Source organism: Cebus imitator, unplaced genomic scaffold (assembly GCF_001604975.1).
Source record: "Cebus imitator isolate Cc_AM_T3 unplaced genomic scaffold, Cebus_imitator-1.0 Scaffold238, whole genome shotgun sequence".
NCBI lineage: Eukaryota > Metazoa > Chordata > Mammalia > Primates > Cebidae > Cebus > Cebus imitator.
This window is the reverse complement of record NW_016107553.1, coordinates 1027155-1044638: the sequence shown is the minus strand read 5'-3', so window position 1 is coordinate 1044638 and position 17484 is coordinate 1027155. Positions and strand designations below refer to the sequence as shown.

Here is a 17484-nt window from a genome sequence, read left to right as displayed (position 1 = left end):
AAGACTGACCTTTCTATCTCTTACATCTAGAACTCTCTAATAGGCACCAATAAGACTCTTAGAGAGTTCCAGCTGTGAGATCTAGAAAGGCAGCCATCTTCAGTATTGCTGTTAGGATTGCGTGGAAGTCATCTAAGTCATCTCTTAGAATTATCACACAAAAGTGTTAATTACCATGGTGTGTTCCAGTGTTGACAATAAAATCTCAAGAGCTCTTGTCTTATACCCTTAGGTTAAGATCCCTTGGATGGGATTTAGGGGATGGTAAGGAGGGCTGTGGTTGTTTTCAGTATGTGAATGTTTTCCATGAAGGTGAAAAGTAAAAGTACCCCTCCCTCCACCAAAGAAGAAAAGGTAGGGAAATCATTAAAGGTACCATTTCAGCAAAGACGGTGAAAGTTCCTTCCGCAAAGCTGTTAAACTTCTTCTCCTCAGCACTTAAGCCTAGCCAGATGTTCACTCGCAACTCCACAGGTACCTTGAGCCCATTGTTTTTCTCCTGCGGATACTGTGAGATGAATAGCACGTGATGTTACATTTGGCACAGCATGGACTGTGACATGAAGTTAAAGCCAAAAGCAGAGCGAACATCTAATCATGGCTCTAACCAGTCTAATTTCATGTTTGCTTCCATTAAAACATTTCCAGATCACCCTACAGCAAAGATTAAAATCACAATTAAAGCAGCAGATGTCAGTGTGATCCACAGATTCCTGCCTGTCCCTGAGACCTTTCAGGAGGTCCATAAGGTCCAAACAATTTTTCTAAACACACTAACATAGTATTTATCTTCTTCACTGTATTGACACTTGCACTGGTAGTGCAAAAGCAATGGTGGAAAAACCTCCTGCACTGTTGCAGGAATCAAGGCAAGGATGCCAGACTGGACCTAGTGGTAACAGTAAAAGTAAGAGTAATAACAACTGCAATCTCAGTAAAGAAACAAAATGCCAGTTTCACTAAAGAATTATCTTTTCTGTCTTTTCCCATGTGCAAAATAAATAAATAAAAGGATCATGTTGATCAAGCAGTAAAAATTACTAATTTTTTTTTTTTTGAGACAGAGTGTCACTCTGTTGCTGGAGTGCAGTGACTTATTCTCGGCTCACTGCACCCTTGACCTCCCAGGCTCAGCGATCCTCCCACCCCAGCTGCCGGAGTAGCTGGGATTACAGATGTGTGCCCCCACACTGGCTAATTGTTGTAGGGACAGGGGTCTTGCCATGTTGCCCAGGTGGGTCTTAAACTCCTGAACTCAAACGATCCGCCCACCTCAGCCTCCCAAAGTGCTGGGATGACAGGCGTGTGCCGCTGTGCTCAGACAAGATTACTCATTTTATTAAACTCGACCCTTGAATACATGTTAATATTTTGTGTGATGAGACGGGAGGCACTCTGCTGCATATTGGCGGATGATGGTTGTCTCAAGAAAAAGCTCTTGTGCAGTTTTTGGAGTTGTAAGCTGAACTAGATTTTTGAAAAATGAAATATCACTTTTACTTAAAATTGCAATTGACAGATAAACATGGTTATTCCAATTTGACTATGGGGCAGGCATTTTTTTTTTTTAACATGAATAAAGCGAGCCTCTTACTCCAAGGAAAAGAATCCTCTATTTGTTGGTGATGACAAAATTCAAGCTTTCAAGTAAAAAAATAGAGTGTTGGAAAACTTGAACCTGTCACAGTAAGTCTGACAGCTTCCAACACATAAAGACTTTCTGATAAGTAACATTAACAAATGTGATTTAAAAGTGATTTTTTTCAATATTGTATGACAAAATGTGTCATAATAACTCGGTGATCTACATACCTCACTGAATTTTCCAAATGATTGTACATTATGTTACAAAATCACACATGAATAAAGGTCATTCAAAGTCCAAGAAAGACCAAGGATTTTAATGTAGCTGAGCATGAAAAATTCATTGATATGGTTTTAGATTTCACACTGCAATTAACCTTTTAAAAGCTACCACTTGAGGTTAGTGTTACATCAAAGATGAATATTCATAATTATCTGAAAAGATTATTACAATACTCCTCCCTTTTCCAACTACATATCTATGTGAGGCCAGATCTTCTTCATATACTTCAACCAAATAACTAATTCCAACAGCTTAAATACACAAGCAGATAAGAGAATCCAGCTATGTTTCTGTTCAGCAAGACATTAAACAAGTTTGCAAAAATGTAAAATAGTCTCATTCTGCTCTGAGTTTTTACATAAAATGTATTTTCTGTTAACAATTATGTTAATATTTTATATTAAATACGTAATTAAATACAAATATGTAATATATTTTATATTAAATATGTAATTTCTGTTAATAATTATGTTAACATTTTATATTAAATATGTAATTGATATAATTTATGTTAATAATGGGTTACTGTTATGGTTAAACCAATAAATATTTTAAAATTTATCAGTTCCAATTTCTATTACAGTAAATATTGATAGGTATAACCCACATAAATCTAAGCTCTCTGGTGTCTTTAATAATTTTTTTAAGGTATAAAGGTGTCTCAAGACCAAAAAATCTCACTGAGTTCAATGGCTCCCTAAACTGTGTAAGGAGTATTGACAAAATCAATAAATATATAAAACATTCTCTTAAAAGCATTTTGCTGTTTATCCACTAACTTCTAAAACCTAACCCAGAGAAGATGCCTTTGTCTCCTCTCCCACCCCCTGTGAAGTTTTATTTATTAATCAGTTTGCTTCCACCCACTGCTGAGGTCAATTATAATTGTGGTTCTATCTTAAGTAAAATTTATTCTACCAAGAGACACTTGAAAGAAGATAATCACTGATTCTATTTACACCCTCCTGATTAAAGAGCAATGAGTAAATTTATTAAAAGTTAGCAGATATCTCCTTGTTTGAAGAGAATACTCCGCGACTCTGCTTTTTCTCTTCTTAATTGCTATTTCTTTGCCCCAAATCCAAAGAACTCCAGTTGGGGTTGGCCAGAGAGATGTCAAAACATATAGATGGGAACTATTCTGATTTCTTTGTTTCTGGCCCCAGGCTCACCTTTGGTTTCCCATATGCACACACAGAGTTCTTAATTCGGGGTCCTGGAATGGGCTTATGGGTTGTATGAAGCTTCTAAATTCTATGCAAAATATTCGATGAACATGCAGTGTGCATTTCCCTGGAGAAGAGGGCCCATGGCTTTCGTCAGGCATTTAAGACAGTCTATGACTCTAAATATATTCAGAATCTCTTCCCTAAAGTTACGATTATCAAAATCTTCAATTTGATTGGTTCATCAAATTGAAATCGATTCAATCTATTGCTCATTTGGTTAGAGCAACAAATTCCATGGACCATCTCTACTGCTTTCTCTTTCTTTCCCCAACATTCACTAAAATGAAGGGAAGAAAGGCACTGCCTTGCATGAGACATCAGAAGTGAAAAATTCATGCCAGAAAGCAAAATATTCACAATGCCATGTTTATATTAATGTCACAAAGACATCTAAGGAAGTGTCCTTGATCAAAAGCCAGCCAACCTCAGATCTACTCTCTGAGAATTACCACCCCAGAGGGAGGGATCAGAATGTGTTGGAATTGATCCCAATTACCCTCACCATTCAACGATTAGCAAATAGTACAAAGCAGCCCCTTCTCAGGAATACGGCTTTTACATTTAGTGTGTTTCACATGACACGTGAAGACATGTACCTTGAGAAAGATGGTTTGGGTTTTTCCACAGTATTTTCCAGATGCATTCTCACCACTGGTGGAGTATAAGACCCGATGTGCGGGAATTCGTGCATAGGCCAGTCTCTTCTCTCCCCGGATCATCCAGATGATGATGTCAGGCATGCTGTTCTGTGGCTGGTCACCAGCATCAGACAGAAGAGGAAGCACAGCCATGGTTAGTCTAGATGGAGAGGGAGCCAGGCACAGTGGCTCACACTTGTATTCCTAGCACTTTGGGAGGCTGAGGCGGGTGGATCATGAGGTCAGGAGTTTCGAGACCAGCCTGACCAACATGGAGAAACCCCATTTTTACTAAAAATACAAAACTAGCCAGCTGTGGTGGCATGCACCTGTAGTCCCAGCCAGTCAGGAGGCTGAGGCAGAAGAATCGCTTGAACCTGGAAGGCAGAGGTTGCAGTAAGCTGAGATCATGCCATTGCACTCCAGCCTAGGTGACAGAGCGAGATTCCAACTCAAAAAAAAAAAAAAGGTGGGGAGAGAGGGACTGAAGACATTGCATACTGGACCCTCAGAGATCCATTTTGCAAAGAAATCCTTGGTTAGGGCCCTACCTCAAATTCCTGAGCTCCCATCTTCTAGAACCGTACTGTGAGTTTGCAGGGCCGGGAGGCAGGCTAAGGCCAGCCAAAGGGAAGGGTGAGAAGCAGAGGGGCAGCCTCGCCTGGAAAAGCCCCTCCTTCTCTGCTCTAGGAGGCATCCTAGGAAATATTCCATCTTATCTGAAGCATCATTTGAAGAAAGCCACCAGCAGCAGTCAAAGGGTTACAGATTGTATGTATTTTACAGGACATAGAGTCTCTGGCTCACCATCCAATATTTGCCAAATCTGAAATATTAATTTCATTTTCAAAAACCTTTTTTTTTTCTAATTATAAAGGAGATAATCCAGCTTTCAGGGCTGGATATTCAAATATCCCTATTGGCACACACTGGTATAAAAAGCTTCTTCTCCTAAGTCCACTATAGAACACTGTGAGAGTACCAAAGCATAGAAAGTAGAAGATTAAATTACCTATAATCCCGTGTTCTTTTTCAGGTGTATTTCTACCCACAAATATGTGACTACCTACCCAAACCTCTGATTTCTGAGAGACAGGAGGAGTCTCCTTACTTCCTCATTCTTCCAGTCCACCGAGGTTAGTGGTAGCCAGCATTTATCCAGCACTTACTGTATGCCCTCAACTGTGCTAAGCCCTTACACCCATCATCTTTAAATCTTCACACAACAAGGCTAAGTAGTACGCACTATGTTTACCTCAATTTTACAGATGGGGAAACTGAAGCTCAGAGAGGTTGAATAACCTGCCCAATGTTATACATGGTAGAACCAGGATTCAAATTCATGTCTTCCGAACCCCAGCCAAAGCTGACGTTTTAATCCTCTGTACTAAAAAGATCATTCAAAATATTCTCTGACAGTACCATGAAAATGATAACGATTTGTCCACTTTTGAAGACATTTCCAAGATCACCAACTCAAAATTTTTCCCCAGCCCTGATTTCAATAACATTCTTCCATTAGCATTCTCAGTCCAGTTACTCCTTGATTTTTATAATCTGTCAGATCTGCTCCATATCCCAGATAACGTAGTAGATTCTCCTTCTACCACCCTTATTCTTGGTGCCATTTTGCAGAGCCCTTCTTCCCTATCAGGTGATGGTTGCGTAGTTTAAAAGTCCTACCTCTTCGGTCAGCTGCATTAATTTATCAAGCCAGTCCTCAATTTCTGCCATTGTGGACTTCACATCTGTGGCTTCCGACCGCATCCTCACAGCTGCCTCATGTATTTGGGAGAGAGATCTGGACCGCAGCTTTCGGATCTGAGTATCGAGAACTGTGACGTTGGCTTTTCCTTCTGTGAGAGGCAATGAATATCTAGAAAAAGGAAGAAATAAAAAGAAACAGAGAATTTGAAGAATAACCTAATTTTAGGCTTCAGAACTGTCAAATACATTTATGTTTGATTTCCATCTTACAAACCTCTTAACTCAATCTACAAGCGTTGCCTGGTTGATGCTGGAGTTGAATGTATCTGGCATTGCCAGAGCAGACCTGCCAGTCTCTTAATTTTCACAAGGTATACAGGGAGATTAAAATTCCAAAGCTATTTTAGGCCTTATAGTTTAACAACAGACCAAGGAGTCACTGGAAAGAACATGGAAACAGTGGCCGCTGAGAGGAATTGGCTTTCCCATCTTTTGCTTCCTAAATCATTTTACAGACCCACAAAATGATGGAAGAGGAGGGAGGTTAGAGATCATTTAGCTGAAGCATTCTTAACTTAGGGAATCCTGGGCCTATAAGCAGTCTATGGGTGAGTCTTAGAAGGTCTGTGAAACTCTGGAACTTACAAAGAAAACTGTGTCTATCTGTGTCCATGTGTAGTGTGATGTAATGAAGAAGAAGATAGGCTTTGAAGCCAGCGACCTGGGTACTAACCGTGGCTCCATTCCTTACTAGTTCTATTGTCTTGACCAGCCACTTACTTTCTTGTCCTCCTATTTTCAAATGTGGGACATACGTCTTAGGGCCGTTGTGAGAAGGAAATGAGTTGATGTATGGAGAACATTTGGAATAGTTGCATTGCAAAGTCTATACAATGTTGCCATCCTCATCATCGTCTCCATCATCATCATCATCATCATCATCATCTCATCAGATTCTCAAAGAGGCCCATGAACTCCAGAAAGATTATGAACCACCTGTGTAGGCCGAATCCCCATTCGGTATGACAGCCTGGATGTGTTGCGATGAGACCCCCAAGGGTTACTGAGAACGGCTGAGCTAGGGCCAGAATTAGCCTTCTGCTGCCAGGCCTTCCCTCCCACCATGGCATCTGGTGGGACACCGGGTTAGGTTTCACCAATTTCAGGAAGCTCCATTCACAGTGTCCCTAGCTAGAATTTCCACTCACTTGAATTTCACCCAATTCTTCAATGAAGAAAATCCTAGCACGACTTCCCTTAAACACTGAATTTCCTGTTATATAAAGTTTAAAAAGATTCCAATTTGATTCCTCAAAACCAGCTCATATCAGAAGTATAAATAGATGACCATGACTTGCTCCGCAAATCTCTTTTTTTTTTTTTTTTTTTTTTTTGAGACGGTGTTTTGCTTTTGTTACACAGGAGGAACTACAATGGTGCAATCTTACCTCACTGCAACCTCTGCCTCCCGGGTTTAAGCGATTCTCCTTGCCTCAGCCTCCTGAGTAGCTAGGATTATAGGCTTGCGCCACCACGCCTGGTTAATTTTTGTATTTTTAGTAGAGACGGGGTTTCAACACGTTGGTCAGCTGGTCTTGAATGCCTGACCTCAGGTGATCCGCCTGCCTTGGCCTCCCAAAGTGCTGGGATTGCGGGCATGAACCCCCACACCCAGCCTGGTTTAGCAAATAACTATGGCATTGGATTTGAAGGGTTAAGTCCCCAGAGTGATTCTTTGAGGCAAAAAGCTAAATGGAAGTTGTTAGTTCAAAAGTCACACTTGGGGTCCTGGACAAACAGATGTTGACTGTGGAATAGGTGCAGGAAGACAGGCTGAGTTGGCAAACCCAGCTCTGGGCACCACATGTGTCATTTCACCTCTTTGGACCTGTTTTCTCATTTACAAGATAAGGAGACTGAAGGACATGATCCCTGAGGACCCAGCTCTAACATTTGGAATTTAAACAAACGCCTCAGCACTGCTTTGATTTTGGCTACGTTTCAGTTACCTGGCTACACCACTAGGAGGCACAAGAAGACAGGGCGACTTAGGGCGTTAGCCCAGCCTGAGAAATAAAGGCCTTTTTGCTTGTGGAAAGCATTCAATATGCTTTTCTTTCGGAACTTCCCTGTCCACTGCTTTATTAGCCAATATTTAAAATGAGTTTGGAATGAATCACTTTCCCCTTTAATTTGATCTGAGCTGTTTCTCCAAGTCACAGTTATGAAAGGTCCTCTGGTTCCAGTCAAATCTACTGGTTTCGCCTAACAGAGGCTGGGCCACAATATTCATTAGGCATTCAGTAAAAGAGCAAGGAAAAAGGCTGCTTCTAAAAATATGTTTATGAATTAGAGAGATTGTTCCGAATGGTGAAATCGATGCTCCACCCCCAGATCCCATTCTCCATGGGAGCCAGAGGTCACCCTTCTCCAGGGGAGGGGCCATCCATGGGTTGATGGGAAGCAGAGGCTCGGGCTTGCCTCTTCCACCCCTCCCCATCTCTTGCCTGAGGCTGCCTGGGATGTGCTTTCTGGAGTGGGGCCTCAGCCTCCCTAGGCCCCAAATCAGAAAGTGGAACTATTCCTGGTGGTGATTCAGGCACTCCTCCCAGTGAGGGCTTTTACGAAGCTTGAATAACTCAAAATCACTTTTTAGACAAACACTAGAAACAATTTTACAGGCTTTACAGTCAGAATTTCAGGGAGGAGAGCATGGATGAAAATTTTGAGATAAGGTCACTGTACCTCGTGTCTTCTATAACTTCATCTATCAGCTTCAACCACCATTCAGCCAACTGGTTTGCAGGAATTTTACTTTGTATCCCTGATTTTAGAGCCTCTATATTTGATTGCTGAAGAATTTGAAAAGAGAGAAAATAATTGATAATTGTTCATTATGCCATTATACGTTTTCATACAGTTTAACCTTTGAAGCCACGTAAATATTTTTTATATTTTCATAAAACAAACAAAATGAAACCAGCAAAGATAGGAGAGGGAACCCTAAAGTGGAATATAACCAGAAATAAAACAGACCCAATTATAATTCAGACGAATAACATAATTACACTAAACTAACCCAAGTAACTTTGGAACACAATATTTTGACCATATACTCTTTGTTAAAAGGCAAAAAACAAAAACAAAAAACAACAAACCCGTAAACATATTGAACTCTAATTAGTTGGCTTATTTTTCACAGTGGTTTATCTATAGATTTTAGGATCGAACAAAGGAGCAAATATATTGAGCATAACGAAGGCCATATTTCTCACTGTTGGAGAAGAAAGTTACAGATACAGAAACAGAACGACTAGAATAAACCTTGTAGTATTGGACTGGAATTGGAAGTATCTTTATGAAGTCATGGCTTTTAATATACTAATAGATATGGAAATAAATATACATATATGTGTGTGCGCAAATTCATTTGCCAAGAAGGCCTAGAAGCAGTGATATTTCAGTAGTCGTGAGCACTCTAGTACTCAGATCTTGTTTCTAAAATGCTATTCCCCACTAAAAGAAAACAGGGCTGCTTGAAGAAATGGCAATTTATGGGCTGGGGCAGAGAGAGAATGAGATAAGCCCAGAACATGTGGTTCTATCCCACTGAGCACCTGCCAACAGAGAAGTTGAGGGAGAGCCTATCATGAGTGTCAAAAATCCTAACCAGGGAAAGCCACCATCCTGTCCAGATTAGGCAGCTTAGTCAGTGGAAAGAGCTAATAAGAAGAACCAGGATGGGCCAGGCACGTTGGCTCATACCCATAATCCCAGCACTTTGGGAGGCTGAAATGGGCGGATTACCTGAGGTCAGGAGTTCAAAACCAGCCTGGCCAATGTGGTGAAACTCCATCTCTACTAAAAATACAAAAATTAGCCAGGTGTGGTGGTGGGCACCTGTAATCCCAGCTACTTGGGAGCTGAAGCAGGACAATCACTTGAACCTGGGAGGCGGAGGTTGCAGTGAGCCAAGATTATACCATTGCACTCCAGCCTGGGGGACAGAGCAAGACTCCATCTCATTAAGATGGAAAAAAAGAAGAACCAGGATGAAAATGGTTGAAGAACATCTCAAACATAATTATAATACAGGTGCAATTAATTCTCCACCAATGCCATTGAGATGTACATTGCATATCAATTGCAACTTTATTTTAGGGACAGTTATGATTAAGTCAATTTAAACCTATAATTATCCTCCCAGATTGCCTTTATAACATAAAAGAATATTTCAGATTTTGCCATAGAGTTTTAGATCAAGTATACTCCTGAAACCCCGTATATTTTGGTCTAGCCCTGGTAGAGATTAGATCTTTAAAATATTAATATAATTTGGAAATCAAAACATCAATGCCAGATGGATTTTACCACTATCTGACAGGAGTAACTTACTATTTTTTTTTTTTTTTTAGATGGAGACTCACTCTGCTGAGACTGGAGTGCAATGGCGCCATCTTGACTCACTGCAACCTCTGTCCCTTGGGTTTAAGTGATTCTCCTGCCTCAGCCTCCTAGTTGCTGGGATGACAGGCTCATACCACTATGCCCAGCTAATTTCTTTTGTGTTTTTAGTAGAGACAGCGTTTCACCATGCTGTGCCAGGCTGGTCTCTTAACTCCTGACCTCAAATGATCTGTCCACCTTGGCCTCCCAAAATGCTGGATTACAGGCCTGAGCCACTGTACCTGGCCCAAGCAACTTAGTATTTTTCACTTAATTAGAAATATCCCAAATATGTCCCCCTTCTCCTCACCAATCTAGCTAACCAGTGTCAGCTAGACAGCTAATCACAGATACCACGTATATGCAGTTTTCACCAAAGGAAACCCCCAGTCTCCAAACAGAAGAAGTTCCTCTAGTCCGCAGCAAGAGCGGAAAGTGTCAGACACTGGCTCCTCTAAGCTACCTCTTCCTGCAGTGGAGATTTCCAATGCAAAGTTCTAAGAGTTTCCTATTGCTGTTGGAATGAACCATTGTCCACACAAAAATTATGGCAGAAACTATGAGTTCCTGCTCTACCCCACTCCTGCTTTCTCATCCTCCCCTCTTCCACAGTAAGAAAGCTTTTATCTGGGCATATGCCTGCCCAGGCATAAGACTATACATTTTTTCAACTTCCCTGGAGTCACATGTGGCTGTATGACTGGATTCTGGCCAGTGGAAAGTGGGTAGAAATTAAGAATATTACTTCCGGATCTTTCCTTTCAAGTGAAAGGGCTGTGTCACCTTCTTCCCACTGTTTACTCCTCCCCTCAGGCTGGAGGGCAGATGCAGTAGTGAGCTGCCTCTACCATGCAGACATTGATAACTCCTCAGTGATGGCAGAGCAAATAGTGGGAAAGAGCCTGGTTCCCCAATACCACTGAACCTCCATACTAACTTTGGACCATCTACCACCACTGTTCCTAGAGACATTGCTCTTACGTTATTGAGCACTGTATTGAGCTCTGTCTTATGTTACAGTGGCCTGGCCTGCATCCTAACTAATACCTAACTCACCCTGCTTGGAGAAAAGGAAATGCAGAAAAAGAGGAACTTACCAGCCGTTCTGCCATAACTAGGAGAGTGTTCACCGCATCCAGGCGATGACTAATATCCTCCCAGTATGAAGTCAGGGTGACAACTGGCTTGGTGTGGGCCCAAGGCAAGTAGTAATAGAAGTTCCCTGGTATAAAACATTGGGGGTCAGTGAACACTGAACACTTAAAATAGCATGTTTATTAAAGAGATGTGCAGACTCAGCTGCTGATTAATCCACAGGCTTAGGGAGTAGCTTGAGGAGGTCTGGTTCTTTAGTTTGACTCAATTAAGCAACTGAAGATTAGGAAGCTCTTTTTCATTCAGTCTGTTCTGAAATTTTCTCTGAGATACCCTAGTAAATGGAGCACAGCAATCTCAGGATCTTTTAGTGATTTAGGGCCATGCATTTGAACATCAAAGATGGTTTCCTAACATGATAGCAGAAAATACAGATGGCATAGGAAGCTAAACTGAACATGTTCGTCCCTAAAAACTGTTATTCTAAATAAATGTTTTTGTTGGAAGTGGGGCAAAAGAAAATAATTTTCTGTTCTTTGAAGGCTTTACTGTGGTTAAGAATTGTTAGCTGATGTTTTCTAGGATGTCTTAGATTTTAAAACTGCTTTAAAAATGAAGTTAGAACTCCGGCAATACTGTTGGGAAATTTGATCAGTATCCCTCTCTCCTTTCTCTGTAAGTCTCAAACCATTTGCTGACAGTTTCATTGGAAGTTCTCATACTTTGCTATCTATTATGATTTATTTTATATACTAGAATGTAAGCTCCTTAAAAGCAGGGACCATTTCTCACCCATCTTTGTTCAAATATAGCTATTTAATCCTCACATCAACTCCAGAGAAGATGAAGAAACTGAGGGTTAGAATTAAGTGATGTGGTTAAGGTCACAGGCTGGTGAGTAACACAGTAAATCAGAAGCATGATTTTCCAGTACCTGAGCCACATCCCATTCACTTCAACTACTCAATCTAAGAAGGATTTGGGGCTTGGTAGGGTTACGAGCTGCTTTGCAGAGCTCAGTACTTAGCACAGTGGCCCTCTTGGAGTTTTACATGGCAAAACCAGCGTTAAAGCAGAGCGGAGCAAGGGTGGCATTCGGGCTCAGCCTCTGGCAATGGGACCTGCAGCTTCTTGGGTTTGACCAGCCTTGAAGGTGCCTGAACCCCAAATATACTCTCTTCGTCATTAAACCTTTTCCTTTCCTCTAACCATAGGCTGGGGAGATTGGTGCCAGAGGGAGGAAACAGCGCGTGCTTCCGGTCCCGTTGTGCACCCACTGTAAACGTGCAGAGAATGGTTAGTGCCAATCTTACCATCAAATACAGCACGGCTGTACTGAGTTGTGGATGCCAAAGGCTTACAGGTGGTGTCAAACTTGTTGCCATAGTTCCCAATGCTGACTTCAAACTGAATGGCCTCACCCACATCTTGCAACATGGTGGCTGAATGAAACACAGCAGACAGGCTGTACTTCCGCCGTCGCTGGTATTTCTATAAAGCATGAGCAGACATAAGGTTCAGTGAAAGATCTTTTGTCCTTATTTACATGTGGATTTCTAGCAGAGGCAATTCTAAACCTAATAATTAGTGCTGAATTAAATGGCAGGGGAGAATGTTCTTGGACCCAGCAGTTCCTCTTGTACTCATACAAGTGAGCAAAGATAGAAGCACTAGGATGTTCCTTGCTGCATTAATTAAAATGAAAGAGAGATACAATACATGTCTTTCAGCAGGCCACTTGTTAAACAAATTATGTTACGTCCATAAAATCGAATGAAAGTTCATAAAAAGACTTAAATAGATCCATATGTGCAACCATGAAAAAAAGAGTATATTTCGGGGCTGAGCGCAGTGGCTCACGCCTGTAATCCCAGCACTTTGGGGGGGCAGAGGTGGAGGGATCATTTGAGGTCAAGAGTTCAAGACTACCTGGCCAACATGGTGAAACCCAGTCTCTACTAAAAATACAAAAATTATCTGGGCACGGTGGCGTGCACCTGTAGTGCACCTCCAGCCGCTCCGGAGGCTAAGGCACAAGAGTCACTTGAACCCAGAAAGCAGAGGTTGCAGTGAGCCAAGATCGTGTCACTGCACTCCAGCCTGGTGACAGTGCGAGACTCCTGTCTCAAAAAATAAAAAGTATATTTGAATTTAATCTGTTAAATAGATATTTTAATATTGTCATATTCATGAAAAAGGTTTGGAGGAATATAACTCATTGTTAACAGTAGTTATGTTGCAGAAGGTTGAAAGATTATGGCAAACTTTACTTTCTAACTTATACATTTTTAACTATTTTGAATGAAGTATTAAATTTCCCTTTTTTTTTTTTTTTTTTGAGACAGAGTCTTGTGCTGTCGCCTAGTCTGGAGTGCAATGGCATGATCATGGCTCACCGCAGCTTCAACCTCTTGGGCTCAAGTGATCCCCTAGCCTCAGCCTCCCGAGTAGCTGTGACTACAGGTGTGTGCCACCATACCCAGCTAAAGTATTAATTTTCTAATCGGAAATAACAATAAAGATTTTAATGTCAGATATAAATAAAAATAAGTGAAATTAGGTAAATTTATTCTAAATAAAAATGGAAATAAAACCTTCCTTTCCTTCTTCTTTTCTTTTGAAATTACTGGTTTACCGAAAGAGTTGAAGACAGGGCCAACAGTAACCACACTGACAACCTGTCAGCCTAGCAGAAACGACCATGAGCCCTTCCGGCCTTCCTTCACAGGCACAGAAAATCTTGAATCCATATCCTGCCCCATAGCCTTGCTCAGCTGGCATATCTCCTTCATTATGAGTCACATCCCTACAGATCTTCAGGCACTTTGCCTTCTTTTGTCAAAGAACTATGCAATGGTTTAGGGTGCTGTATTTCATTATGTCCTATGCATTCTGCCATGCAGTACTCTCCACATCCTGTGTCTCTTCTAGAACCCTGTTGGTACCCAGTCTCTGCTTTCAATTCTTTTAGGTCTCTACCCAGAAGTGGAATTTTAAATTGTTTTTTTTGTTTTGAGATGGAGTCACGCTCTGTCACCCAGGCTGGAGTGTAGTGGCACACACGATCTCGGCTCACTGCCACCTCCACCTCCAGGGTTCAAGAGATTCTCCTGCCTCAGCCTCCCCAGTACCTAGGATCACACGCATGAGCTAGCATGCTCGGCTCATTTTTGTGTTTTTAGTAGACATGGAGTTTCATGTGTTGGCCAGGCTTGTCTCTAACTCCTGACCTCAAGTGATCCATGGGACTCGGCCTTCCAAAGTGCTGGGATTACAGGCATGAGCCACTGTGCCCGGCTGGAATTTTTAAATTTTTGAGAACTGTTTTAAGAACTTCTGACAGTGACTGAAGCTCGTGGTCTTGAACTCCTGGACATCCTTCTGTCACAGAGTCCCCATTTTGGTTAAGGGAATTTTTGACATGGTATAATAGAACCTTCCAACAGGGTTTTGTCAAATCCCCTCTAGGCCTCAATCTTTCTAAAAATTCTTTCTAAAACATTGGTTTGCAACCTGAGCTGCACATTGAACTACCTGAGGAAGCTTCTACCTGGGCATTGTGAATCTAAAAGCCTCCCCCGCTGAGTCCACTGTCACCTTGGTAGAGGGGGATTAGGGGTGGATGCTACTTGCCAAGAGCTCTGCTTAACTACCCACAACTAAGCCCCCTGGACTACCCATGATGTGGAAATTCTGAGTTTGAGTTTGAATTGTGTCAAAATGTAAAAAGCAGAAAGTTATTTGGATTAGTCAGAACTATATACAGTACAACTTCTTCTTTGTAAACCACCTAGGATGAGAGGAGAAAAGGGAAGGAGCTAAAAATAGGAAACATTTGTGGTCTGCGTCAGGGCCCAGGAGAAAATGACCAGTGTATAAGCCAGAGGCATCTGTCAAGCCAGGGGCTGCACAGGATGGAGAAGGTTCATGGGGAGGCTCGGAGGTGGGGTGGAAACTACAGGATGATGCTTTGGCTGGGCTGGCTCACCCTGCAGGCCTCCACATAGCCAGGATTCCATTAGAACTCCCTGGGTGCTCTCATGCAGGGCTTGCAAAATGACCACAGAATCCCTGAAAGGACCCTTGCCCTGGAAAGTCTGAGCCCTAAAAGCAATAGTTTGGGCTTCTGGTCATCAGCACATTTCCCAGGAGAGAGGGGACACAATGTGAGCAAGCCGCGGAAGATAGAGCAGCTCCCTGGATCACTGCGCAAGCTCAGACTCCAGGAGAAGCTCCCTACCATCTGCTCACCTGCCCCAGAGCCAGGCCACCCTGGATTCAGGCAGCTGAGAATTCTGCTGCTCCCACAGACCTTTCCCACTTCCTCTCTGCCCTCAGGGAACAGAGAGGTAGAGAGAGGAAGGAACAATAAACACCAGAGAAGTGCAGAGCCTGGGATAAGACTGCCTATGACATGAGAAAATTAAAGCACATAAATTGTAGTCTACCGGACTCAGGTGGGGGTAGGGCCTTGGGGCTCTCTTTCTGATCATCAGAGACTAGCACACCCTGTAGATGAGGTGGTATAAGGTAGAGCTTCAGCAGTCGATGTGGAAAAGGAGGTGATTTCTGTCAAGTAAGATACCGATAAGGGCTAAGAGTTTTTGAAAGTGGCTGTGGGCTGGGCGCGGTGGCTCACGCCTGTCATCCCAACACTTTGGGAGGCCAAGGTGGGTGGATCATGAAGTCAGGAGACTGAGATCATCCTGGCCAACATGGTGAAACCCCATCTCTACTGAAAATACAAAAATTAGCTGGACATGGTAGCGTGTGCCTGTAATCCCAGCTACTCAGGAGGCTGAGGCAGGAGAATTGTTTGAACCAGGGTGTCAGAGGTTGCAGTGAGTCGAGATCGCACCACTGCACTTCAGCCCGGTGACAGAGCGAGACCTCATCTCAAAAAAAAAGAAAGACAAAGAAAGTGGCTGTGGACACACAAGGCATGGGACATTAAAGGTCAGTGACAAGGAGATCAGGTACCAATGAAGACTGCCCAGCATGCCACCTTCAGTGTGTTTACTAAAGGAAACTGACACCTGATGGAGCAGGTGGAAGAACCTGAAGGGGCTATTTCTAGCAGTATTTTTGAGCCCTTAATGCGGACCAGACCAATGGGAGATGTAAAGGAGATTGTAGTTGAGTAGGAAAGAGAATGCAAGTGCATTCAATGCTCCTGAAATACATTCGGTCACATCTAAGGAGACTGGGGAAAGGGGAGCAGAGAGAAAGTGGTCCAAGAACAGACTCCTGATCCTGGAGACAAAAAACAGTCCTTGAGCGGCAGGCAGAGGTTCAAGAAGCCAGCAGGTATTAGAATAACACTAGGTTGGCAACACTTGATCTTCTTGTATCTGCCTGATTCCTACTGGGAAAGTGGCCAGGCTGAACCTGCTGCACCCCCCCTGCACTGGGGCCTCTCTTCACTAGGTCTTGATAGGTCAGCTCTGCTTTAGAAAGATGGGAAGCACTTGGCTCTTTGGCAATCAAGTTGCGCGTTTGTTGCAGCCTCTTCAGCTCTACCAAAAAGTTTTGTTAGCTGCACACAACCCAGAACAGAGGACCTCTGCAAGACAGACAAGGGTCATGATCATGTTGTAGGTTGACTGCATTCATTAAGTCCTTCTGGCAGGTGCACAGATCTGCTCACTTCACTCTCTCTTGGGGCTTCTGGTTGCTTGGAGTATGGCTACATTTTCAGAATCCCCATTCCTCTCCTATTCTATAATTCTGCAAGGTTTTTAAAATTTTGGCATCTTTTCACTTTTGATTTTATTTATTTTATTTATTTATTTATTGAGATGGAGTCTTGCTCTGTTGCCCAGGCTGGAGTGCAATGATACGATCTCAGCTCACTGCAACCTCCGCCTCCCAGGTTCAAGCAATTCTCCTGCCTCAGCCTCCCGAGCAGCTGGGATTACAGGCACCCACCACCATGCCCTGTTATTTTTTGTATTTTTTAGAAGACTTGGGGTTTCAGCATGTTGGTCAGATTCCTGACCTCAGGTGATCTAACCACCTCAGTCTTCCAAAGTTCTGGGATTACAGGCATGAGCCACCATACCCAGCCCCACTTTTGATTTTATTAAATTTATTTAATAGAAAAGATGAGCTATTTTGCTCTCTGTGTTTAATTATTTAGAGCAAAGAAAATGAATTCTGTTTTGTTTACCAGTCAATAGAAAGATGTTTTTATTCTGTTGACATATACTGTGGGCAATATATATTGTTTACTCTTTTTATTTTTTTGCTTTTAGACTAAATTAATGAAATAAGCTTCTTTGCGTATGTGTGTTTAACTATTTGCAGTGAAGAAAACTAATTTTGTTTTGCAATCGAGTTAATAGTGTTTTTTTTTAAGTATTTTGTTGGGCCTCTTTCTCCTTCTCCCCAACTATGGTTGTTTAAAAAAAGAGAAGCAGCATGGACTTAAATTACATTCTGGTGACGGAACAAAATAAAGAGGAACCATAATGGTTGAATGTCCATGGTGGTGTTTCTGCCT

The 17484-nt window shown here is 42.2% G+C and overlaps 1 protein-coding gene across 1 annotated transcript in view; it reads right to left on the bottom strand.

Moving 5' to 3' along the window:
* MYOF (myoferlin) overlaps positions 1 to 17484 on the bottom strand; it is a 190280-nt gene that overhangs the window by 72808 nt on the left and 99988 nt on the right. Inside the window, exons 22-27 of the mRNA XM_037727745.1 lie at positions 12296 to 12473; positions 10985 to 11109; positions 8187 to 8293; positions 5418 to 5610; positions 3693 to 3848; positions 377 to 508 (exon numbers count right to left, since the gene is read on the bottom strand). Coding sequence (XP_037583673.1) covers positions 377 to 508; positions 3693 to 3848; positions 5418 to 5610; positions 8187 to 8293; positions 10985 to 11109; positions 12296 to 12473 — 891 coding nt within the window. The remainder of the gene's footprint in view (positions 1 to 376; positions 509 to 3692; positions 3849 to 5417; positions 5611 to 8186; positions 8294 to 10984; positions 11110 to 12295; positions 12474 to 17484) is intronic.